This window comes from Sander vitreus, chromosome 12, assembly GCF_031162955.1.
Source record: "Sander vitreus isolate 19-12246 chromosome 12, sanVit1, whole genome shotgun sequence".
Classification (NCBI taxonomy): domain Eukaryota; kingdom Metazoa; phylum Chordata; class Actinopteri; order Perciformes; family Percidae; genus Sander; species Sander vitreus.
This window is the reverse complement of record NC_135866.1, coordinates 17,192,951-17,218,592: the sequence shown is the minus strand read 5'-3', so window position 1 is coordinate 17,218,592 and position 25,642 is coordinate 17,192,951. Positions and strand designations below refer to the sequence as shown.

The following is a 25,642-nucleotide window of genomic DNA, read 5'->3' as shown; positions in this document are numbered from 1 at the left end:
AAGTAGAGCCCGCAAATCAGAGCTGAAACAATGAATTGATTAGTCAGTTGACATACCATTAATCGGCAGCTATATCAATTAATTGTTTTATAAAATTTTCTTCTAGCAAAAATACCAAACATTGCCAAACACAGAACTAGCTCCAGCGTCTCTTGCTGCTTTTTTTGTCTTATGTGATAGTAATAAGTGATCTTTGCGCTTTGTACTGTTAATCAGATAAAACAAGTAATTTGAAGATGTGCCACCTTCAAACTGCTGTCCACATTTGGCTTCATGAAGTTGTGACAGGTATAATTCACAGTTCTGACATTTTCTATACCAAAACATATAATTGAGAAAATAATCGACAGATTAATCACTAATGTAAACTATTGCTAATAAAGAAAAATAGGGAGTGCTGCACTGGGTCAAGAAAGATGGTGTAGGTGATGTTGAAGTAAACAAATCAGGTGCTCTTCAAGGATCAGGCAAGTAGTTGAGTTAGAATAAAACAAAAACAAGGACTGTCTAGCTTACTTTTAATGGATGTCCTTGGTATTGGTTGGCAGTCTTAAAAAGCATCCGAGGAACTTTGATAGTCAGTTAAAAATCCTTTATTAATACATGGATAACCAACGCGCTTCCACTCAACTGTAAGATGGTACACATGACAAAAATATGCCCCCTTACCCCAAACCAAATATTAATAAAAATAATAATAATTTTAGGAAAAAAATCAAATAAACATATTTTTGGCTGCAAAGCTCATAATTCCACGTAGTGGAAAAAGCTTACTGAACGTACTGACGTGGGGACCGTTGTGGTGAGTGATTCATCCAAATCAGTACTTTTATTGTACTGTTAATAATTTGTCTCTGTTCCTGTTTGTATTTTCTCTGTAACATACACAGACTCATGCACTCACAAACTTAATGACCATTCCGGAAACTCACATTTTTCAGTAAAGATAAAACCAACGTGATGCTTGTCTCAGACCACCCACAAGTTCTAGTTCTGTGTCAACCTCCAGCAGTTTGTATCCTTCTAAAATACACAATGTGTCATAGTTTGTTGTCGAGCTATTAATAAAGTCAGTGGTTTGGAATTGTGATTAGTTAGATTATTAGAATCAATGGCCTTAGTGTCGGCTCACACTGCCTGTCTCCGAGTGTGTCACCCAACTGTCTGTTAGTAATAAGGAAATGATTAGATCTGCGTCTACTTTTGCGCTCTAGAAATTACACTATGTACAAGTTAATTGTCTCTACTTTGTCATGTTCTGTGTTATTAACAGTAAGCTGGCCATTGTTGATTTTCTGCAATTACCAGATTTCTCAGATGTCATGCAAATGAGAAACCTGGTTCCCCTTATCAGATTTCTAACTGAAAGAAATTTATAAATATATTATGTGCTAAAAGAATGCAAAACTACAAGCACCTAATGCGAAGCACAGAAAGCGCTTGGATTGTTAGCTATTCTGATAAACGGTTTAAAACAAGATAAATACTTGAGACAGGAAATGTATCTGGGTGGCACCAGTGCTGAGGATGAAGAGAGTTTTTTCTTTTACCTAGAGCATTGTGTCCCTGTACCCAGAGCTGCAAGTTTTTAATTTTCAATTAATCTGTCGATTATGTTCTTGTATTATGAAAGTCTAAGGCAACGTCTTCAAATGTCTTGTTTTGTCCGACCAACAGCCCAAAACCCAAAGAGATTTAGTTTATAGCCCTCCCTTTTTAAAACATTGTATTGTACATATTTGTTATATGGTCTTTTAATACTTGTTATATCTATTCTGTATTTATGTTTTTTACTGTACTTGCAGTACTTAGCTTTCTTGTTTACTCCCTTTTTAATGTGTTTATTGCATACACCTAATACAAGGCAAATTCCTTAAAAAAAAATCTGATTCTGATGTATGAAGAAGAAAAGCACCAACTCCTCACATTTGAGTAGCTGAAACTAGCAAATGTTATGCTTTTGTGCATGTGGAGTGATATGGAACATTTGATTGACAGGCTCTACGTGTGTATAAGCGGTTCGGATGTTTTTTCATGAACCGTACCACCCCTAATAGGTTACCGTGGTTACCTACCAAGTTTGTGCGATAAGCCCAATGGTAGTTGGCGAACCCACATCTCGCTATGTGGTACAGACCCTAGGTCATTCTGGAAATAAATAATATGTAGGAAAGCTGTCCAACAATAATGCAAAATATGCTTATGCTGCTTGTTTTTAAGTTCTCTTTTTTTATTTTTTTTTAAAACTGTCTCTGTGCATTTACATGTCTGATGTAATCTGGACACAGACAGCTAGATACTGTACACAACAAATAGGCGTCAAAACATATGGTTAATGCCGCACTGACCTGTGAAAATGACTTCTGCTGTTGACGTCTGTCTATGGGCCCTTGGGCTACTTCACATCCATGCTAAGCTTAGCCTTCTTGACAAATAGTTGAACAACTCCATGAGTCTAGAGGTCAGGGCTGATTCAGACACTGGGTGAGGGGAGGGGGGGTTGTGCATGTGGAGTGATATGGAACATTTGATTGACAGGCTCTGTATGTATAAGCATGTAACCTGGGGGGTAGAGGAGACGGGGGCTGTGTGGTTTTTATGTACAGTTTTAATCAAATCAGAAGTGAGGGGTCAAGAGTACAGCGGATGCCAGCAAGACTGCAGAGGAGAAGCGAAAACCTGATTGCTGTCATGCACCTGTTTTCTAACAGTAACCTGTTTTGTTTTTTTACGTGGTGAGTGAACTCTTGTCTCCCCTCTGCTGTCAGGTGACCCCTGCACCGTGTCGTCTCAGCTGGAGTTGGAAGAAGCTCTGCGCCTCTACGAAGTCAACAAAGACTCGGAGCTCATTATCCATGGTAAGCCTTACTGCTTTTCACACAGGCTGTATTAATAACATAACACAAACAGTTTCAAGATTTAACATTTTCACAGGATGTTCTTGAGAAGAAGCCTGTTATCTTTGACTCTGCTCTATACCTGGTCCACTCACCTCTCTGTTGAGCCTTTTATGGCCGGTCAAGTTTTGCAGCATTAATGTATTTTCCATTTCTGGTCATCGAACTACAGTACACCAGACCTCAGGCCAACACAGATAATCCAGGCAGATTTGGCAAGAACAAAACTTGACTGTTAAGGCATTAACGGCCTGCCACTACTAGTAATTAGTCTCTACTAGAGATACTGCCTAAAACGCTGGTATCGGGAAGTACTGGAGTTTATGCACCGATCCGATACCACGTAATAAAGCCCTAAAGAAAATCTACATTAAAGTAGTTTATTTATGTTCTTTTTCCGTTATAACTGACTGTCAAACTGCATAATAAAAGAAAGTTCTGTGGCATTCATTGTTCATGTTTCACAAAGAGTTTAACCTGAGCCAGACTGACAACAAAGATAGAAATAATATCACATCCATACAGGGATAGTAGTATACAGTTGTTAAAACATAATAAAATATATGACACACTGGTATCGGATCAGTACTCGGTATCGGCCGATACGCTAGTTCAGGTATCAGAATCGGTATCGGGAAGAAAAAAATGGTATCGGGCCATCTCTAGTCTCTACTGCTAATATTAGAAGTAATCATGTAAAATGGTATGAAAATGTACTTTAAAAAACATCTAATTATAAAGTAAAATACATTGAATCTTCACGTTGTTTTAGGCAAATGTTGATATATTCCTTGGGCATGGTGAAGAATTCCCTTTTTATTTTTTATTTCATACTTAAATGCACAGTAGTAATACATTAACGTTATACCATGGATAAAAGGGTTATTCACATATATAAATTATTCTTAGACTTGTCATAATAAAAATATATGTCTGCTTTACTCCAGTGTTCACAGACATTACTAATGTAAACAGATCTATAACAGTACCTAAACAGAACCAGAAAATAATAATTAATGACATTATTTTTTAGGTGTAATCTAGTGTTTGTGTATGAATTTTAAAGTAATCAATGTGGGAGTGTTGGCAGGCTCTAGACTTAAGTTATCCATTGACATAAAGAGAAACACGCAATATCTTAATCTTGAAAACGCGTTAACACACTTTATTAATAAATTAAGCAATGGGTACCTGGGGCATGTACCACGAAGCAAGTCCAATTTAGCCCGGCTCTTTTTGGGTCACCTGGCTTCTCTGAGCCTAACTTGATGTGAAGGTGATTCAGGATAACAAGGATCGCCAAGCTGGTTATCAACTGGTGCTTTGTGATCTGTTTCCATCTATGGGCGCCTTCACGTGAAAGAGGGGGAGGTGTTCATTACAAGCGACCTCATCACAATCATGAGTAAACTAAGATACCTACAGGAAAAATTCAATTTTAGCTACAGCATAAAGTGATTTTCAACCAGGTAAAATATATATACAATATCATCACATAATTAGAATAGAATAAGAAGCTGTAGGAACACTAGAAATTGTTTTCTAACATCAAATGTAAGGCTATAAAGAAGTATGGGAATTTTAATAAATGTCTTTAGTGTAGAGTGCTAATTTTTTTCTTTTTTTGTCTGATGAATAAACTATTGTAAATATGTGGTGCACATAAAGTGAAAATAAAATAATGTAAAACTGTTTCTGCTGCCAAAGCAGAAAGGAGAAGAAAAGTAAAGTTAATGCCTTATAGGGTATATATGACTTACATGTTGCATTTATAATCATGGGAGCTATTTAACGGTGTATGGATAGTTTTTTTTCTCATAAAAGGGCAAGAGGGTATAGTTTTCATTTCCATTCATCATCACGAAGTCGCCTTGTTTCGTTCTGAGCTGCAGTGATGACATAAGAGTGTAAAACTGTCACTGTGACACTGTCAGGAATCCTGTCAGAAATGAAAGAGCAATTAAAATGCAGCTATAAAAGGTATTTAGAGGCGTAAACTGTCCTATTTGTTAGAAGCCGTTAATTGCTTGTCACTTTGTTGTAAACATAAAGTTAATCTGCTCCAGAGCAGGATAGTCATGCATAGGTTATAGAGGTGGTACGGTTCACAAAATCCACGGTTCGGTTTGTTTCACGGTTTTCGGTTCTGTACGGTTCTTGTTATTTTTTCTTTTAATCTTTAACACTCCAGAAATATACTTCAGCATATTATTTATATATATATATATATATATATATAATATATAAAATTAGCATATTGAATGCATGTTGCACAATACATGCACACAGTGGCAGTTCTATCTATTGTTTTATTTCCGCTGTCATCATAGGTAACATGAATTCCAAAATGTTCCCCACACCAGACTAGCGCATCCTCCGACTCCGGGCAGCCTTCCTCATCTCTCCCACTTACCATTTCTGCATGTGACGTGACCTGCAGCATTCCACACTCCACTTGAGGAGCGGTCGGCTCGGCGCCTCTCAAAATCTGACGAAAATCTTTTAAACTGACCTTTGTCGATCAAAAAAACAGACAGATTCAGCAACTGTATGGCCTATTTCTCGCTTAAAATGTTTTCAGAAACACTTTTCGGTGAACTATTTTCGTAAACTACGAGATCGTATTCAGAATGAGATGGCATTAGAGTCTGTTTTGAAATTCGGGAGCAGCAAGAACCACGGGACGCGTTCGTCCAATCAGCTGCCATGTGTTGCGTTCGTCACGCTCATCCCCCTCGTCGTTTCCAGTAAGTGTTTCAACATAGGTGTCGAAAGTGGGCACTACGGCAGTAAGTGGTTAGTGCACATTAACAGTGGACTGACGAACCGTGTGACGCACACACGCTCTGAACCGAGACATGCGAACTGAGCGGTTCGGATGTTTTTTCATGAACCGTACCACCACTAATAGGTTACCATGGTTACCTACCAAGTTTGTGCGTTAAGCCCAATGGTAGCTGGCGAACCCACATCTCGCTATGTGGTACAGACCCTAGGTCATTCTGGAAATAAATAATATGTAGGAAAGCTGTCCAACAATAATGCAAAATATGCTTATGCTGCTTGCTTTTAAGTTCTCTTTTTTTATTTTTTTTATTTTATTTTTTTTTTCTTCTTTTTTTTTTTAAACTGTCTCTGTGCATTTACATGTCTGATGTAATCTGGACACAGACAGCTAGATACTGTACACAACAAATAGGCGTCAAAACATATGGTTAATGCCGCACTGACCTGTGAAAATGACTTCTGCTGTTGACGTCTGTCTATGGGCCCTTGGGCTACTTCACATCCATGCTAAGCTTAGCCTTCTTGACAAATAGTTGAACAACTCCATGAGTCTAGAGGTCAGGGCTGATTCAGACACTGGGTGAGGGGAGGGGGGGTTGTGCATGTGGAGTGATATGGAACATTTGATTGACAGGCTCTGTATGTATAAGCATGTAACCTGGGGGGTAGAGGAGACGGGGGCTGTGTGGTTTTTATGTACAGTTTTAATCAAATCAGAAGTGAGGGGTCAAGAGTACAGCGGATGCCAGCAAGACGGCAGAGGAGAAACGGAAAAGGGAGGATGTGACGCTGCTGCGGGGGGTCGTCAGGTCTGCTCGTTATCGAGCCTGTCAGCCGTAGTCCACGCCTGCCTCTGACTCACTGCCCTCAGTCTAGCTTGATCTCTCTCTTGCACACACACACACACACACACGCACACGCAGACACACACACGCACACGCACACACGCACACGCACACACGCGTCTTTTCCTACTTCACTGTATGTTGCGCACACACACACAAACACGCTTGCACCAGCATATGAACCAGGGCTGCACTATATATCGTTCCAGCGTCGACATTGCAATGCGCAGGATGCAAACGTCTAACAAACAAAAAGGCAAAGGAAAAAAGTGATGAGTGATAAATAAAAATAATACAAGATAAGAACAAGACAAAAATACAAATGAAATGTCTATTTACACTATATACAGCTTTCACTTCTGTTCATGATGGATAATTGCACTTGCACAGGATAATGATATCTACATACAAACAACTTGAGTTAATTTCGTTGTGAACAGCTCGAAGGCAACAGTTTTGCTACAAGTTGTCTTAAGTGCTGTCATGAGAGGAAGTGAAATGTACTCAGCATCATACAAACACCCTCACATGAATGCTATCAGATTTGCCTCCTTTAGATGAAATAGACATTCTAAATGTAACTGTTTTTTTGTTTTTTGTTATGCTTCCCAGTGTTCCCATGTATACCAGAGAAACCTGGCATGCCGTGTCCGGGAGAAGACAGTGAGTCAAACCTTTTCCTTCTTTAGTTTTACCTAATTTGTCAGTCAAAAAGAAAAAAGCTTGGTACACTTTTCTCTTCTTTCAATTCTTTTACCCAGGATAATTTTAAAATGGCAAGGGTTCAGACTTATGGTTGAGGCTTATAGGGCTCAAATAAGGATCAGTAAGACTTTTGAGTTTGTAAAACAATACTACTTTTAAAGCATGTAGTTGTGTATAACCCTTTGTAAACCTATAACCTTTTTTTTAACATCTGACTACAGATGTTTAAAAAAAAAACTGTAAGAAACTGAAACTTCCCACAATGTATGTGACGCTGAAGTAGTATACATTTTGGAAAATAGGGCCAAAATTTGTGCTTGGAACTTAAATATGTGCATGTTAAACTATAGTATCACATAGAGAAGAACTTGGAGTTTTTTGACGGGCTTAAAAAGTGTGATATACTTTAAATCCACAACCTTAAAATAATTTCTAAACATAATTTTACCAACTCAAAATCTTATTGATCTTAGGTTCAGCCCCTACAAAGTTCATGTATATTCCATTCAAATCTATTCCATGTACAAATGCACACACAGGTGAAGCAGGACTCAGCCCTCCTTTTCCTCTTTTCACAGAGTCTATATATCGGCGTGGAGCCCGGCGCTGGAGAAAGCTCTACTATGCCAGTGGTCATGCCTTTCAGGCCAAGCGCTTTAACAGGGTGAGACATGATGCTGAACTTCACATATTTTACATTATCACTGTTCTTCACTGAATTATTCTAATGGGGGAGATAGCTTCTGTGTTACATGTAAAACTTAAACACAATGCACACTTCAAAGCTTAGTTACTGTAGATATAATTAAAGGACAATGAGACATCCACTGCCCTGAAGTAACTTGTCTTTGTATTGATTCATGAAGTAAGAGGAATGATGGTGACACAGAACAATGTAGACCAGCAGGGCTTCATGTTTCAGAAGCCATCACAGCCTCTGTAGCATCGCCTGGAATATAATCTGTGCTTGTTTGTGATGATGATTTTTCTCCGTCTGCCCTCCTGAGCAGCGAGCCCACTGTGCCATCTGTACAGACCGGATCTGGGGTCTGGGAAGACAAGGCTACAAATGCATCAACTGCAAACTGCTGGTGCACAAGAAGTGCCATAAACTGGTCACAGTGGAGTGTGGCAGACCGATGATCCAGGTGATGGCTATGACGAACATCACACTCAATAGCTTGATGGCATAAAGTGGATAGTTACCGTGACTCATACATATAAGATTGTATTTTGTTTTTCAATGCTTATTATACTTAGTGACGAATCGAATGTTGTTTTCTAGGAACCAATCATGCCCGGCCAACCATCGAGTCAATTAGACCAAACTGAACAGCCAGGTAACACACACACACACACACACACACACACACACACACACACACACACACACACACACATCCACACATCTATCTTTTATTTTCGTTATTGTCAACAAATCCCATTAAGAGACCAAAACCAACAGTGTGTTAGCCCGTCTCCCTATATTCTATGGCTTTCCCAGCTCGTGTGTGGCTCCCAAGCCGCTTCATTTGTTTGGAAGATGTAAGACTCATTTAACTAACTGTTTTTTCTACTGTACTCCTTAATCTACCCATGTTTCCTGTCTATCTCCACACTTTCAGCAATTAAGTAAAGGCAAAAAAAGAGTATTTTTCAGCAAATGTTAACTCAAACCGTAATAAATAAAATGTTAAACTTTTTTTTGGGGACTATTTTCACTCATGTTTTTACGGCAGCAGGACGTAAAAATAAAAACTACAGTGCCCATCGTGTGTTCATCGTAATAAAGGAGCATGCCACCCTTTGTAACGGTGTGGCTCATTGATGTTTTTTGAATGATTTGTGGACAACAATGGCACTCTGTGACACAGAGGTATATAAGACATAGCAGGCTTTGGATGGACAGACAACACTTGTTAGTACGATAAATTCATTGTTGGTTCCTTTTTTTCATGGGATTTATTGACTTTTAAGAGAATTATAGAATATCACCAGACTTATCCTTAAATTAAAATTAAACTAACCTCCTGAGATTGTTGTGATTAGCATAGCAACGACCACCCAGACGACAAGTGCATTTGAGGTTTACGTACAACACCAGACTTAAGTCCAGTCAGGTGGTGGAGAGGCTGACTGGAATGAGAGGGCTTAGGATCGTTGTTGCTGTTGTTAGTGAGGCAGTCTAAACTCTTTCACCATAGATACTTACAGGCCACCTGGGAAGTTGTGGTGTGCAATCATGGGAACATTGGGATGCAGATATATTTGTTTAAGCCTGTTTTTAAATGCATCTATGTTGATTAGTATGACTTATATGGTCACAAATACTAAATAAAGTTACATTCTACTTATTATTTTAAATACTCTGTATTTGTTGTGTTGTTAAACAAGGATGGATGGAAACAAAAGGGTGTTTTCTTTTCTAACCAAGCAGAGAGAAATGACTGCAGGGCTGTGAACAAAGCGTGTGACTGTCTATCACCTCCTTTCTCTCCTCCTTCTTCTCATCTTTTTTTTTTTCCTCTTCTGCCTCCCCCTCGCCTTCTGTCTGTCTGTCACTTTCTCCTCTCTCTCAGGCCCTCAGAATAAAGACTCAAGAGAAAGCTTGACTTACGATGGAGAAGAGAAAGAGGTGAGAGAGAAAATCTTTTCAAACACTGTTGATGTGTGACTCATAATCTGTCAATCTGTCATGTTGTCTAGATGGATACATGTGTGTGCATATTTAGAGTGAGAAATCAGCGCAGTTTGTGTGAGAGGGTGAGCAAGAATAAAATCACCTGTAATTGGAAGCAGGTTTTTTTCTGCTTATTTTGCCACTGTGTACATTTGAATGATGCTTCTTCCACCTGCTGTGCTAGTGTGATATAGAGCGAATGCAGACATAGGCACCGTCGCAGTGCTGTGGGTATTGATTTCCTTTGGTGGAGCTAATAAAGTACCTTTTATCACAGCTCTTAACACCCAAGGCTGATTAATGGCTTGGGATGTAGTTTGGGGGGTTGGGGGGGGTTTGGACACAGATAGACACAGATAGACGGAGATACAAATTACCTTATCTACTACATCACTACAGAACAAATTACAGGAGAGAAGAGAGAGAAAGATAGGTGAGGAAATGGGGAAGGTTCAGAGAAGTAATGGACTAATACAGCGAGCGCCTAATCTGATGGAGGCCGTGTGATATATAATACAGACAAGAACGTCATTACTAAGATTCAAAAAAAGTGGTGCAGTTAAAACTTCATTTACAAACCACCCCAAGGAAATCACGCTCGTGCACAAACCAAATCACCAGCACCATTAAAAGTTCATTGATAAACTATGTTGAGAAATGCTGATGTTCTGAAATGTTGCATGTCAAATTTTTTGCAGAGTTGACTTTGTGTTTATCACATTATGTTGTTTGTATGCCGGTATTTCATGCTTACCCTCTCACTCTGTGTGTGTCGTGACCCCCCCCCCCAGGCGCGGAGCAGTAGAGACACAGGGAAAATCACCTTCCAGCCTGGGCCTGGCAGACTTTGATCTGCTGAGGGTGATCGGCCGAGGCAGCTACGCCAAGGTGCTGTTGGTGCAGCTGAAGAAGACGGAGCGCATCTATGCCATGAAGGTGGTGAAGAAGGAGCTGGTCAATGACGATGAGGTAAACAACGCTGATGTGTGACACACCACCAAAGTCAAAATGTTGGCAAATTGTAAGCCAGCCTTCGCATGGACTCTGACACACAGAGTTGGCGGGTTTTGATTCAAGTGATTGTGGAGAGGATTAGGGATGGGTTTCGATAGCCGGTTCCATTTTGGATCCGGTTCCCGCGGCCAACGAATCCCTTATTGAATCTCTCATTCCCAATCTCTCTTAGATATTCTCTTTTGCCTCTTTCTCACACTACAGGCATCTGCAAAGAGAAAAAGAATGGTGAGGTATACAAACGTGCTAACTCAGTGACACAGTTGTTAACAAGACTGACTTACTGAACATGGCAGGAAGCCCTAAACCATTACTTAAACGATGGATGTGTCATGACTCAACTGTTCCATAGTGTGAATACACTTCACCGAAGTCAACGAAACAACTGTGAAATGCAATATGTGTGGGATGGTACTCACAAGTCCCGTGCTTAATGTTTTCACTTGCAGCAAAAAGAAAAATAAGTCAGGACAGGGTTAATTAAATGTCACAAAGCAGTGACAAAATATGTGTGCTGAAGGAGTAAACTAAAAACTGAGAATGTATTCATTCCCATCCAAACAAACTACCCAAAAAGATTTGATAAGGGATTCAAAAGGATTCTGATTAAATAACCGGATTTCGAACTGGATTCACATTCAATACTGCTATCGAACCCCATCAGCTATTTATTTATTTATTTATTTTTTACCACCCTACTGTGAATGAGACATTTTACATGTTTTCTCTATACATGAAGGTGTGTTAAAAAGTGAATTTAGCATTAATTAGCTCAAGATCAGAGACAAAATTCTGCCCGGCGGTCTTCTCCAGTGCTGAGGTTTGAACACATTTGTGACAATAACATACAAAATTATCATTTGAGCTGTTTTCACTGCTGCCAGTTTTGGTGAATGAAAAAATGACCTGATGAGGGCATTTCCAGAGCTGCAACTAATATTTATTTTTTTTCGTTATTGAGTAGTTAATTGATTATTTTCTCAATTGTTTAATATGTCACCTACCATATTGCAGTATTGCACATACAACCATATATACTGCTATTTAACCAACATTGTACTGTTTCGGGTCACTTTATCTCGTTTTTAATCTCTTGTCTTTGTAAATATTTTGTTTTAATTTTTATTTGCTTCAATTCACTATTATTTACTTTTACAATGTACTTGTACTTTAATGTTGCACACTGTTGAAGAGCTGCTAAACAGATTTTCATTGTTCTAAGCACAATCACAATAAAGATGTATTCTATTCTTGTTGGAAAATAGTGCAAAAAAGGCTAGCTCAGTTTTAATTCACAGTGATATAAAATAGAGAAAAGCAGCAAATCCTCACATTGGAGAGCCTGGAATTGGAGAATCATTGGTATTTTGTCTTTAAAAACAACACTAAATGATTAATCAATTATGAAAATATTTGATAATGTTGATCAGCTTGTCAATTAATCAACTAATCATTTCACTTTTAGACATTTGATATAATCTTACTCATTTGCTAATAGTGAAACAAGTGACTTAATACATTACAACTTAGTAATTTAGTTAGACCAGCCACTTACAAAGGAAAAATGTACAATATCTTAAAAGCGTAACTGTCCCTTTTTAAGTCTGTCCAGTGTGACAATAACACAACACCTCCATCTATTGAGATGTGGGAAGGTTAGTTAATAGTGAAGTACGTCTTCTGTCACTGCCGTGTATAATTAATGCAATTGGCACAATCAATGGGAGCTGTTATTCACAGCAAAATGAACATTTGTCTCATGTGATTGACTGTCCGCCTTGTGTATCTTGTCTGAAACACTTTGACTTAAGTTGACAGACCTCTTCCAAGCCATCATTCTTTCTAAGACCATGTAGATAAACCATCATGTCATCAGAAATTGATCTCGCCGAAGACATGTAGCAGCACAGCCAGAGGCAATGGGAGTAGTTAGCCCTGATTAGATGCACTTAGCTTGATTGACAAAACTGACAAGTGCCTTTCGATCAGTGGTGTTCTGCTGTCCCTATCCTGTCAGCGTGAGCAGCATCCGTGTCCAGACTCACCATCTAGCCATTAATAGAGACCTGCCTTTGCTTCTACTGGCATAGCCCTTTATCCTGTTGCTGCCCACCCTGGTCTCTATCTATACAGTGTGCTCAATCAAGTGCTGTGCTTATTCAGCTTTTATAAGAATGATCTCTGATTTACACCCGGGTGTTTCTTTGTGCTATTCTTTTCTAGGACATCGACTGGGTCCAAACAGAAAAGCACGTTTTTGAGCAAGCCTCCAATCATCCCTTCCTGGTCGGCCTCCACTCCTGTTTTCAGACAGAAAGCAGGTGAGAGCATTTTTCCTGTTTTTGTGACACGGTTTCTTCTGCAGTCTGCAAGAATTTGGAAGAATAAACAGATTTTGATGTCTTTTTAAATAATTGAAAATGTATACATTTTAAACTAGCTATGTGTCATCACAGTGTGTGCAGATGAACAGTCACACTTTGAGTAGTTACTACAAAAGCACTATATACCGTATTGGTTCGAATATAAGATGTTTTTTTCCTAGAAAAAAGTCTGAAAAAGTGGGGTCGTCTTATAATCGGGGTCTAGACTTTCAGCTGTTCAAGTCACAGAACGTAAAGGATGTCACCTGTTTCAACAGCCAATAGAGAAGTCCGCTATAAACTATAGAAATAAAATTATCCATAATCCATTTTATTTTAATGTTACAAACAGCTGATCGAAAAAGCAGAGTTTTAGACCGAGCCTCAACGAGCGCCCGAACACACGTAACATTATATGGTGGAGAGAGATAGAGAGTGACTGAAGAGAGGGAGAGCCAGCGGCGTTAGAACAAAGCTGTGACTCACAGAAATAAAACGTGTTTTCGCCGATTCATCACTAGAAGTGTAACTGTAGCAAGCATCTCACTATCACTAACGTTATCCACAGTCATACATAGACGAAACAAATGATATATCCAGCTACAAAAGGTCCTGGAAGTCGGAAGCAGAACGGAAGTACAACAAGGCGTTGTTATGAAGATGTTCCACCGTCTAAAAATGCAAACAGCCAGAGAAAATCTTACCGTCGTCCTCAAAGCGGCCGCTTCCAAGAGATTGACAACAGGGTGTGTGATTACGTGACAGAAAAACTGAATGATGGGATGCCCATTACCAGAGCAGTCATTCAGCTGAAGGCCTGAAATATTTATCATTTAATTTAAATGTGACACTTTCATCTAAGAAGATATTGAAAATATTATTTTATTTAAGATAAAATATTTAAGTTAAAAACAACAGCCTACCTTGTTTTATTCAATGTGTTTTTATTAGAATTATTTTCAAATAAAATTATTTTCTTTATGAAAACATTTGGCTTATATAAATGTTTCCAAAAATGAGTCTTGTCTGTCGGTGCATCACAAAAGAATACAGATGAGTGTTTCAAAAATGACGTCTAAGGTGTTTCCTCACCTACTGCTGCTGTGGTTAAGGTCTGTTTAAGTTCAAGGTAAATGGAACACTTTGTTAAGGTCGGGAAAGAGTGTTGTCATGGGACGATCCCCATCATTGTTAAAGCGCCTGAAAACTTCCTTTGACAACTTTCAAATCTTAGGCATTTCTTTGTAATATTAAATATTAATGACAAGTATTCGACTCTATAACATTTGCTTCTTTTTTTTTTAGACTTTTCTTTGTTATTGAATATGTGAACGGTGGAGATCTCATGTTCCACATGCAGAGACAAAGGAAACTCCCCGAAGAACACGCCAGGTAGAGTCCCACATTGAATAAGATTGATTGTCTTTTTGTAGTTATATGTGATTTTGAATACACCATAATCTCTTTCTCAGATTCTACTCGGCAGAGATCAGTCTGGCGCTCAACTACCTCCACGAGCGGGGAATCATCTACAGAGATCTGAAGCTGGACAACGTGCTGCTGGACTCTGAGGGACACATCAAGCTTACAGACTACGGCATGTGCAAGGTTTGGATTGCAGTTTGCTGTGTATGAGAAAATTGAGGCTCTAATGATACCACAATGCACTTTGGATAAAAGCACCTGCAAAGCTGCGTAAGTGTCTGTTTACAGCCCTCTGAGATGATCTCGCAGCTAATGATCTTTTTGTTTTTGTAGGAGGGCTTGAGACCCGGCGATACAACAAGCACTTTCTGTGGTACCCCCAATTACATTGCCCCCGAAATACTCAGAGGAGAGGATTACGGTGAGAATTACAACACACAAGCACTTACTGAAAATGCTATCCTTTTCTTTGCTATGATACAATATAGGAGGCATTACACAGTAATATCTGGGATGCTGCTGTAATATTATGGATGCTACAGTGGTGCCGACTACTTGAAAAGAATTCTTCAAATTAGTATACATATAAAAAACAAGACATTTGCAAAATAAAATGAAACGTACATCGATCTTTGGCACTACAGAAGAAACATGAGAAACAAGAGCTAAAAATTAACAAAAAAGCAATAAAATAACTACAAAATAGGCAACCACGATGTGGGTAAGGATGAGTAACATGTATGAATCAGAAAAGTGTTAAGAACAAAGGTTAGGTGTAGTCTACATCATAACTGAGTGCTGCATATAATGATATCTATAAATACAATAGAAATTAGAAAAAAGATCTCCCTGGTTACCAAAAGAGGTATCCTAGCAATAAGATCCACTGTTGAAGGATCATACCTGCTGTTTTTGCATGTTATCAGTAAAATAGTAGAATAGAACAAAGCCATTGTTAATGATATTGGTAACATTGTTAACATAAAGGTAACCCTGCAATGACGTGTTAAAATGTCTGCTGTGAAAAAAAGGCCTATAGAAAACTATAACATTCAGGGTGAACAGTAACTTGTACCAGCATCAAAATCGCGTTATATGCACGTACTGCACTGTTGGACGCACTGCGATAATTAGACCCACCACTCTACCTTATATAATCTATTTTATGCTTAATAAAAAATGGTAAACTAGCCAAGTTTCCTTTTTTATATGAAGACAAACGGTTTAGTGTATCTGATAAATAACATATAATGGGCCTAATTTAATTCCACACGTGCTACTGGTTTTGCATAGGCCCTGCTTGCACAGCCAGCAACCAAATACAATTACTGTGAGAAGTGTGCAACATCAATATAAAAGGGGCAAACCAAGCGTCCATACAAGAGGCTTCTTTACTTTCTTGAAAAGGTCAGGGAGTATACAATAAACGATCAAAAAAGGAATTATTTGGGGAAACTTTCTACATGTGGTATTGGGAATGGGTTCCAATAGCTAAGTGTAAGTAATGGGGTCTCAGGTCAGTTTTTTTCATTAAGTTCTGACGCTGAGAGAATCTCTTATCAAACCTTTTATCTCGCCTTGCTGTTTTTTAAAAACATTTCATATACTGTGATGCTCAACTTATTTTCAGGTCGTGAACATTTAATTAGGCTGCCACTAAATATTATACTGTTTCTGTTTCTGCCTCCGCTGAAAAAAGATCATTAGACTTTTGAGTTGTAGTTATTTTAGCCTTAAGTTATTAGGTTATCCTAATAAGATGTGATACTGTAAGTGGAGTCAATCTGGATTTTAATTTGATCAAATGCTATCAAACCCCATCCGTCTGTATAATAGTATTTTTATCTTAAAAATAGATGATGTTGAGTAAAATCATGTGACATTTCTATCTTGAATACACTGTCTATAGCTTGTAAATTAATGTAACAGTTTTAATATATCACTGTATATTTCAGTATACTGTAGTTAAGCCCTAATGGCTTGCTCTAATAAAACGTAAAGCAGTAAAGTATGAGATTTGTTGTCAAGGGCTGAAAGCATTCAAATACACTGGTATGATGCTTTCATGGTGGGTGTGGTTGCTATAGTAACTCTAAAATAAAGGTATGCTTTGTGCAAATAAAAGAGAAAAGTTAGTTGAGAATTGTGCTTTAACATGCACAATCATTGCTATAAAGGTACAATTTTGTTTCTCTATAATGAGATGGCAGTTTTGGACACAACTGTCATTCTTTTGTTAGCTCCTTGTAATAAATATGATTTGTAACATCAATGTTTGTGTGTCTTCAGGGTTTAGTGTGGACTGGTGGGCGCTGGGCGTGCTGATGTTCGAGATGATGGCGGGCCGGTCGCCCTTTGACATCGTCGGGAGCTCTGACAACCCAGACCAGAACACAGAAGACTACCTCTTCCAAGGTAAAACACACACACACACACACACACACACACACACACACACACACACACACACACACAAACACAAACACATATACTCTGCTAAAGTTTATAACCAACAAAGGAAACATGCAACACCTTTTTGTATTGACAACTTTCCACAGGCTATTTCTTTTTGCCCCCAACGTCTCCGCCCAGGCAGCGCGGCAATGCTTATGTTTAGGGTTAAGGTTAGGGTTAGCTGCCTGGAAGGCTCCATTGGAGGCAAAAAAACACCATCGAGCCTATTTCTCCCAGTACCAGGCATATGCCATCTGTTACAGGGAAATGTGTGAATGCATGTCGTTATTTCATTGTAAGTACTGTTTCAAAATGTGTCCGTGTTTTCTTATAACTGCTGAAAGAGTGTAGGATTTATGGGAATTAAAACTGTTACTGACAACTGACAGTTGTCTCAAAAGCCATTGACGCTTTATTGAAAGGCTTCTGTATATATGTTCAACATGAGTTTACCCGACAGGATTGAGCTCATAACTGCAGCATTGTCAGTGCCATCTTCTGTCATTTTAGCCTCAAGGGAGCATCTGTCTCACCCCCTCACACTTTTTCCTCTCACCTACTGCAGTAATATTGGAAAAACAGATCCGAATCCCCCGCTCTTTGTCAGTCAAAGCTGCCAGCGTTCTGAAGGGATTCCTCAACAAGGTAAGAAGGGGTCAGACAGGCCTGGATCAATCTAAAAACAGTGTTGGCTCCTGCTGGGCCCTGAGAATGACATTATTATGGCCTTAGTAGGAGTCAACTGTCATATCTCACTGTCTTGCATTCTTCTTTTTTCCACCCCATCCTTCTGTGTCTCAATGTGGCTCTCGCACCTTTTCACCTATCCATAATACTTTTTTTCTTTTTTTTCTACCTTTCCCCTCATCAAAATCCACTCCTCTTTTCTACCTTTCTTGCAAATTCAAATCCCCCTCTCTCTCTGCCTTTCTTGCCCGTCATCTGACTTTTTGTCCATCTCCTCCAACATCATCTCATACGGTCTCTCACCCTTTAATTCACCCTCACTCCCACAGGATCCCAAGGAGCGTCTAGGCTGCCACCCTCAGACAGGCTTTGCCGACATCATGGGCCATCCATTCTTTCGAAACGTCGACTGGGACCTTGTGAGTTACTCACTCTTTTCACATACTATTCTCTCCATGTTTCTCTCTCTCTCTACTACTTATCTTGAGTTGCCTTTTTTGTCAACTTAAGCACGGTTTTAATCATCATTTCAAAAGAAGGAAGTCAGTACAGGTGAATGCCGGTTGCCAAATAGGTCAAAATCAATCCATATATCGATTGCAAAGAGAAAGAAAAACAGAAAGCTGCTACTAGACATGGAAGGTCAAATCTAAATGCATGTTGTCACCCTCTCTCTCTCCTGCCCTGCAGGCGTAGAAACTCTGTGGAGGCTGAGGGTTATTCGCTATGGCATGAGAATCATGTCCTTGTGGTAAAGCAGGCAGATAGACATTTAGAGGACTGAAAAACAAATGGGGGATAGGACTGACAACAGCAGATAGGCTGACGGACTGACCACAGTGGGAAGCCAGAGATAGAAAGGAAATGAGTGGCGACGGATCACTGACTGACAGGGGCTCAAAGACAGAAGAGCGGAAATGTTGGGTTACAGATTACAGACGGCCATGTCTTGGTAGGTTTGCAGTTGTGCCATACTCTGTCCATTTTCGGATGATGGATTGAACAGTGCTCCGTGAGATGTTCAAAGCTTGGGATATTCTTTTATAACCTAACCCTGCTTCTCCACAACTTTATCCCTGACCTGTCTGGTATGTTCCTTGGGCTTCATGATGCTGTTTGTTCACTAATGTTCACTCTAACAAACCTCTGAGGCCTTCACAGAACAGCTGTATTTATACTGAGATTAGATTACATACACAGGTGGACTCTATTTACTAATTAGGTGACTGAAGGCTGCAAGGGGCTGAATACTTTTGCACGCCACACTTTTCAGTTTTTTATTTGTAAAACAATTTGAAAACCATGTATCATTTTCCTTCCACTTCACAATTATGTGCCGCTTTGTGTTGGTCTATCACATAAAATCCCAAGGAAATACATTTACATTTGTGGTTGTAAAGTGACAAAATGTGGAAAAGTTCAAGGGGTATGAATTAGAGACGGTCCTATACCATTTTTTGCTTACCGATTCTGATACTTGAACTAGCGTATCGGCTGATACCGAGTACTGATCCGATACCAGTGTGTCATATATTTTATTATGTTTTAACAACTGTATACTACTATCCCTGTATGGATGTGATATTATTTCTATCTTTGTTGTCAGTCTGGCTCAGGTTAAACTCTTTGTGAAACATGAACAATGAATGCCACAGAACGTTCTTTTATTATGCAGTTTGACAGTCAGTTATAACGGAAAAAGAACATAAACTACTTTAACATAGATTTTCTTTAGGGCTTTATTACGTGGTATCGGATCGGTGCATTCGTTAAAGTAGTTTATTTATGTTTTTCGGTCAAATGGCCTTTTGAATGGGACTAACTATTTTTAGAACACTAAGAATGCTTGACACAATATGAAACTTTGCTCAAAGTATCACCAGGGGCTCTACACATGAACTTGAGCATTGAGAACATTGTTTGTGTACACAGAGTTTACTAAAAAGAGAGGTTTTGAACAACTCCCTGTAGCTGTTGTTTTTCTGGTCGCCGTCCATCTCGCAAGTCAAAAATAGTCGAGGGAGGAGAGTAAAGATGGAAAGCTCCTAAAGCTTAGTTTCATATAAATGCACGGATAATTTATTGTTTTGTCGTTAGTGAAAAACAATATTGATCTTGTAGTTGAAAAAGGAGCCTCATCTAAGAATGACATTTCCTCCTATGGAGTCTGTTCATTCGCATTCGGAGATCGACTATTTTTGACTGAGAAAAATGGCGGATAGCGTAAACGACAACTGCTAACGTGAGTTGTTCAAAACCTCTCTTTTTTAGTAAACTCTGTGTAGACAAACAATGTTGTCAATGCTGGAGTTCATGTGTAGAGAACCTGGTGATACTTCGAGCAAAGTTTCATGTTGTGTCGAGCCTTCTTAGTGTTTTAAAAATAGCGATTTTGATGCTATCATTCATTGTAGTGCCCCTAGCTCTCCCATTCAAAACGCCATTTGACCAAAAAACGAAAATACGGTAAATCTTAAAAGTGGCGTTTCCGTCGTAATTATGCTTTTAAACGAAAGTTTGACTCTGGTGCATTCACAAAAAGACCCTAGGTTGCATTTTGGCGAGAGTTACGCTTTAACCAAAACTGCTAAAAATGACAAATTACATTTCCTCTTTGGCTTAAGACTGACACCGGTTGAATTTAATATTTTGCTGCATTTTGCTCTGATAAGATAGAAAGCTAGTTCATTTAAAAATGCATACATAAATACAAGAAAAACAAAACGTTCGCCCTCTGTTGTTTTTATTTTTTTAGGGATAAGTAGAGTGTGTGCAGGCCCAGGGGTTAACATTTTTAACACATTTATAATCATGATTATTTTTGTATAATTCAAACTTTAAAAAGTTATATGTTGTTCCGTCCATCTTTTATTTTTATGTTTTTTTTTAATGAACTCAATTGAACTGGCAGCTTTATGGTTCAGTTCTAAATAGTCAAACTATATATATATATATATATATATCTCCAAAAGTCTTCAAAGAAAAGGAAACTGTACACGTCTAAATGATCAGACAGACAGACAGACAGAGACACACACAGACAGACAGACAGAGACACACACAGACAGACAGACAGACAGACAGACAGAGACACACACACACACAGACAGACAGACAGAGACACAGACACGCACACAGCTTGCCAGGGATCACCATGACCTCTTTTCCCTGTTTGGTCTGGAGCAGGGACCCAGCAGTCGGTCAGAGTGTCAGTTTACACCCCTCCCTCCCCCGCCTCTCTCTCTCTCTCTCTCTCTCTCCCTCCCCCGTCTCTCTCTCTCTCTCTCTCTCTCTCTCTCTCTCTCTCTCTCACACTCTCACACACACACACACACACACACACACACACACACACACACAGCCCTGCACATATTGGCCTGCAGGGGGAGCATTCTTACAGACAGTAGTGAAACAGTTGAGACAGACAGATGAGGCACTAGGAGTTACCTCTACAATGTGATCAATGTAATCAGAGGCGCTGGGTTCAAGTGCCTCATCAAGGTTTGTTTTTATTAGTTTGAAACAGAAACAAGAGTTATACATTTTGCCATTATATCAATAGCTCACCGATAGAAATGGAGAAAATACAAAAAATAGTTCAATTTAATTATAAAATATTTTAAAAAAATAGTGCAATCCATCCATTCTAAACAGAGAAATCTCCCAACTGACCGCCGCCCTCCCTCACCTTGACATTACGCACAGAAGCTGTTCTCCGTATTGTCCTGCATACAGACACATTATTGATTAGTGTAGCCTTGTAATAGCCACATCAACTTTAACATTTCACAATATTACACAGTGATATATAATGTAAAATTCAGTTGAGTCAAAGTACTAAAACATAGCAGTATGGAAGCAACAGCATAGAAGAGAGAGTTTATTCTGGATAGATGCGGCGATTGCAAGGCACATTGGCCCCCAGGCAAGTAGTCAAGCAATGGAGACCACATTTCGGTAAAGGACAGTTCATTACCCTTCAGAACTGCAGCGACCCTTTCATGAGGGAGGACCCTGAATATCCAGGCTAGATTAGTTTGATTATCACTCTCGGGCTGCAACTAACGATTATTTACATTATTGATTAATCTGCCGTATGTTTTCTCCATTAATTCATTAATCATATAGTCTTTAAAATATCAAAGAAAAAATATACCATCACAATTTTCCAGAACGGCATTCAAATTCCAAGAAGTTTTCATTGACTAAGATATATGAAAAGGAAAAAGCAGCAAATGCCTACTTTTGAGAAACTGGAACCAAACTTTTTTTTTTTGTTGACATTTTCGCTTGAAAAATAACCAAAATTATAAAATCGATTATCGAAATACTTGCAGATGAATTGTCTTTTATCGACAATCGTCAATATTACTGTGTTTCTACCGTCGGTAAAGGCAGATTAAGTTGTTGTGTTCTCACCTGATTCCCGTGTTATTTCAGCTGGAGCAGAAGCAGGTGGTCCCTCCTTTCAAGCCCAACATCTCAGGGGAATTTGGACTGGACAACTTTGACGCCCAGTTCACCAACGAGCCCATCCAGCTCACGCCTGATGATGAGTGAGTCCCCATTTATTATCTTTCTTTTTCCTCTTAATATAATTAATATAACATGTCATTTTCACTTGATAAAAATAACTTTCTTATTGTAGTGATGTGGTCAAGAAGATCGACCAGTCTGAGTTTGAAGGATTCGAGTACATCAACCCACTCCTGATGTCAGCGGAGGAGTGTGTGTGAGGGAACGCGACGTCTGTGCTCATACACACCTCCCACGCACACACGCACACACACACACACACACACACACACACACACACACACACACAAACACAATCATGCACGTGTTACGTGGCGTCTCAGTGTCTTCAAGCTGCATGGTTACGAGACAACCCGGCGACATCAACCTTCTGTTCGAGGGCCGCACATGCACAGCAGAACGCTTTTTTTTGCCAAAACCAGTCTCACACTCTGCCATTTATAACCACTTGCCCTTAAGCCTACCTTCTTTTTTTTAATTATTTTTATATCATGTAAATCTGCACTGATATCGATTTTTCTCATCGGGGTCTCTTTATTGGGAGCCAACGAGGCTACCGAGTCCTTAAAGGTTGCTGTACACAGGGGCAGGGGATGAGGCACAGCCCCTGACAGATTGACTGAACATCCTCTCCTTCCAGCTGGTCGGGTGTTTTCAATGCTTATTTTATTTGTATATATATGAATCTACTATAAATGTTAGACAAGGCCTTTTCAGCTTCAAGCCACAGTCGGACAAAACTGACAACTTTATCATAAAGTCATTTCGGATTTAGCTTTGTTGCAACACCCCGTCTGTAGAGGAAAGAAGAATCATAACACTAGCCTTTAAAAAAAAAAAAAAAAGATAAAAATCTCTATATATTTTTTTTTATTTAACAACATCATTATAGATGTTGTTCTAATGCGTTACCAGTCCAGCCTGAGTATCAGAACCTAAAAGGTTCAGGCTTTGTTGTTTAGATGAATACACAACATCTGGAAAACAGAAGGTGTCTGCTTCAAGTCCCATCTTCCCAGAATGAAGGAACGTATACAGCAGCATCACACAACACTAATAATGAGTTAATACTATTAAACTGTGAATGAAAGTGTTTTCTATGCAGGGAAATGGGCTGGAAGAGAAGCACATCATACCTGAACGCTGGAGCACAGGTTAAATTTTGCTGTGCAGACCCTCCATGAAATATACATTTACACAGGACCAAAAAAAAAAATGTCTGGCTGGTATGAATTAAAAGGTACAGTATACATAAGGAAGATGTGCTGTCCCATTTATATATTCAGATTTTTTTTCCTCCTGTTTAATACTATGCCTTTTCTGAAACGTCATCTTTTTTTGGTACTTTCTCCATTCCATGTATGTCTTTCGTTGTAAATCAAAATACGAAGTGATTGTTAAAATGAGAGCTTGTTCAGAAGTCCAAAGCCTCAACGCAGTACCTACTGTAAACTGTGTGTGCTGTGCTCCATTTTTATCGTATCTATCATAACCTGAATTAGATATTTTGTAAAACTGCTAAAAAGCATATAAAGTAAAGGCTCTATAGAGCAGCTCTCTACCCACTGACTGTAACGACACTAAGTGACGGTGCATGAACCTCCAGACTCTCATCCAGTCAAAGCTTCTCTCTACTTGGAAAATGTTTTTGGATACCGTGGTGACCGGAGGAACTCATTCATCTGTTACGCATGTTACTTTATCTTTTTTGTGAATCCAATTTTTAATATTTTTTTTTTTTTATTTTTTTATATCACTACATTGATTCCAAAATGTTACTGGGTGAACCCAATGGGAACTTTATTTGTTGTATTTGTTGTGTTGGAGATGTTTACCACCCACAGAACTCTGCTGACGTTTATTATTAGTGTGCGAGGATAAAACACAGACAGTAAAATAAACATTTTATTTCTCTTGTGGTAATATGTGCTCGTGTCAGTGTGGGTCTGTCATTCATTTAAAGGTGCACTCCATCCGATTTTACACAAGTCAGTTTATCGTTATAAGGAGTGCTGTTCATATGAAAACAGCTGTATAACGTCTGCTGTGGCTCTGGAGGACCTTTGTCAAGTCAGAAAATAACCCTGATGATGTCATAGTGATATTATCAGGGTCTTGAGTTTTTTTTACAGTAAACCTGCCCTATAAACTGGGGCCATGATTTTTATTTTTTATACTTATTTTCTCACTATAAAATATATAAACATCGTAGGAATGCATGAACAACAACATATGTAATCAAATGTAAATTAATGTGCACTCCTGCAATAAAATATATTAAAAAAAAAATGTTTTAACCGGTCTCTCACAAGTCCTGCAGCATTATGCAAGTTCAATACTCAATCGCTAGTGTATCCATTTAATATTAAAAATAAATGTTTTCATATCCTGAATGAGTAGAATTTACTCATATTCGGTAAATTACGTTTTCTAATTTTATAAAACCTGATCAAGACCAGATTTTTTTATAGTGAAAAAGTGGGTATTTTCCATTCATTATAGGCAGACACAGAACGCAACTGTTAATCGAAATTACATGAATGAAACTAAACCTTATATCTTTGAACAAAATGGAAATTTCCTGTTTAGTGTATTTCCTGTTTGAGGAAAGAAATTGGGGTGCAATGTTTTGTCATGTTAAATCTCACCTTTCTAAGTTTTGAACTTGCATTTAACTTGCAATGTGAAGTAACGCCAGTAATGAGAGGTCAGAGGATCACCAGAGTCATTTGGATTCATTCTCTGGTTGTATAAAATTTCACAGCAATACATCCGGTAGTTGTCTAGGCATTTCACAACAAAAAAAAAAGAAAAAAGAAAAATCAACCTTATGGTGGTCTGAAGAGCCCCCAAATCAGTATGCTTTATCCTCTGGGTCATTGTGAATATCTGCACAGATTTTCACGATAGTCAACCCAATTGTTGAGATATTTCAGTCTGGACCAACTGACTGACAGACCGACATTGCCATTCATCGAGCCATGCTAATGACTTACTTGACTTAAACCCTTTCTCTCCTAGTTGAGCACAGGTCATCCACAATTCTTCTCCAGCACAATCCATTTGGGCTGCTTTCTTTAGTTTGATTCATGTGTACTTGTTCTGTAAGGAACACCTTTGAACCCAAAACCCTGACATCGTAGATTCATTGTGGTTGTTTACGTAATCATTGTTATCTGAGTGGGGGAATGGCCCACCCAGCTTCACTAGAGCCCCGTTGGCCCACACGTTTCCAGGTTATTTCATAAC

The 25,642-nt window shown here is 38.9% G+C and overlaps 1 protein-coding gene across 1 annotated transcript in view; it reads left to right on the top strand.

Moving 5' to 3' along the window:
- prkci (protein kinase C, iota) overlaps positions 1-24,318 on the top strand; it is a 35,544-nt gene extending 11,226 nt beyond the window's left edge. The window contains 17 exon segments of the mRNA XM_078264191.1: positions 2,769-2,858; positions 7,142-7,192; positions 7,813-7,898; positions 8,245-8,382; positions 8,520-8,574; positions 9,814-9,869; positions 10,706-10,726; positions 10,728-10,883; positions 13,152-13,249; positions 14,597-14,683; positions 14,764-14,899; positions 15,050-15,137; positions 17,006-17,131; positions 17,736-17,815; positions 18,187-18,276; positions 22,298-22,413; positions 22,506-24,318. Of these exon segments, the coding sequence (XP_078120317.1) occupies positions 2,769-2,858; positions 7,142-7,192; positions 7,813-7,898; positions 8,245-8,382; positions 8,520-8,574; positions 9,814-9,869; positions 10,706-10,726; positions 10,728-10,883; positions 13,152-13,249; positions 14,597-14,683; positions 14,764-14,899; positions 15,050-15,137; positions 17,006-17,131; positions 17,736-17,815; positions 18,187-18,276; positions 22,298-22,413; positions 22,506-22,593 (1,562 nt within the window). The 3' untranslated portion in view covers positions 22,594-24,318.
- Positions 24,319-25,642: the final 1,324 nt, after the last annotated feature.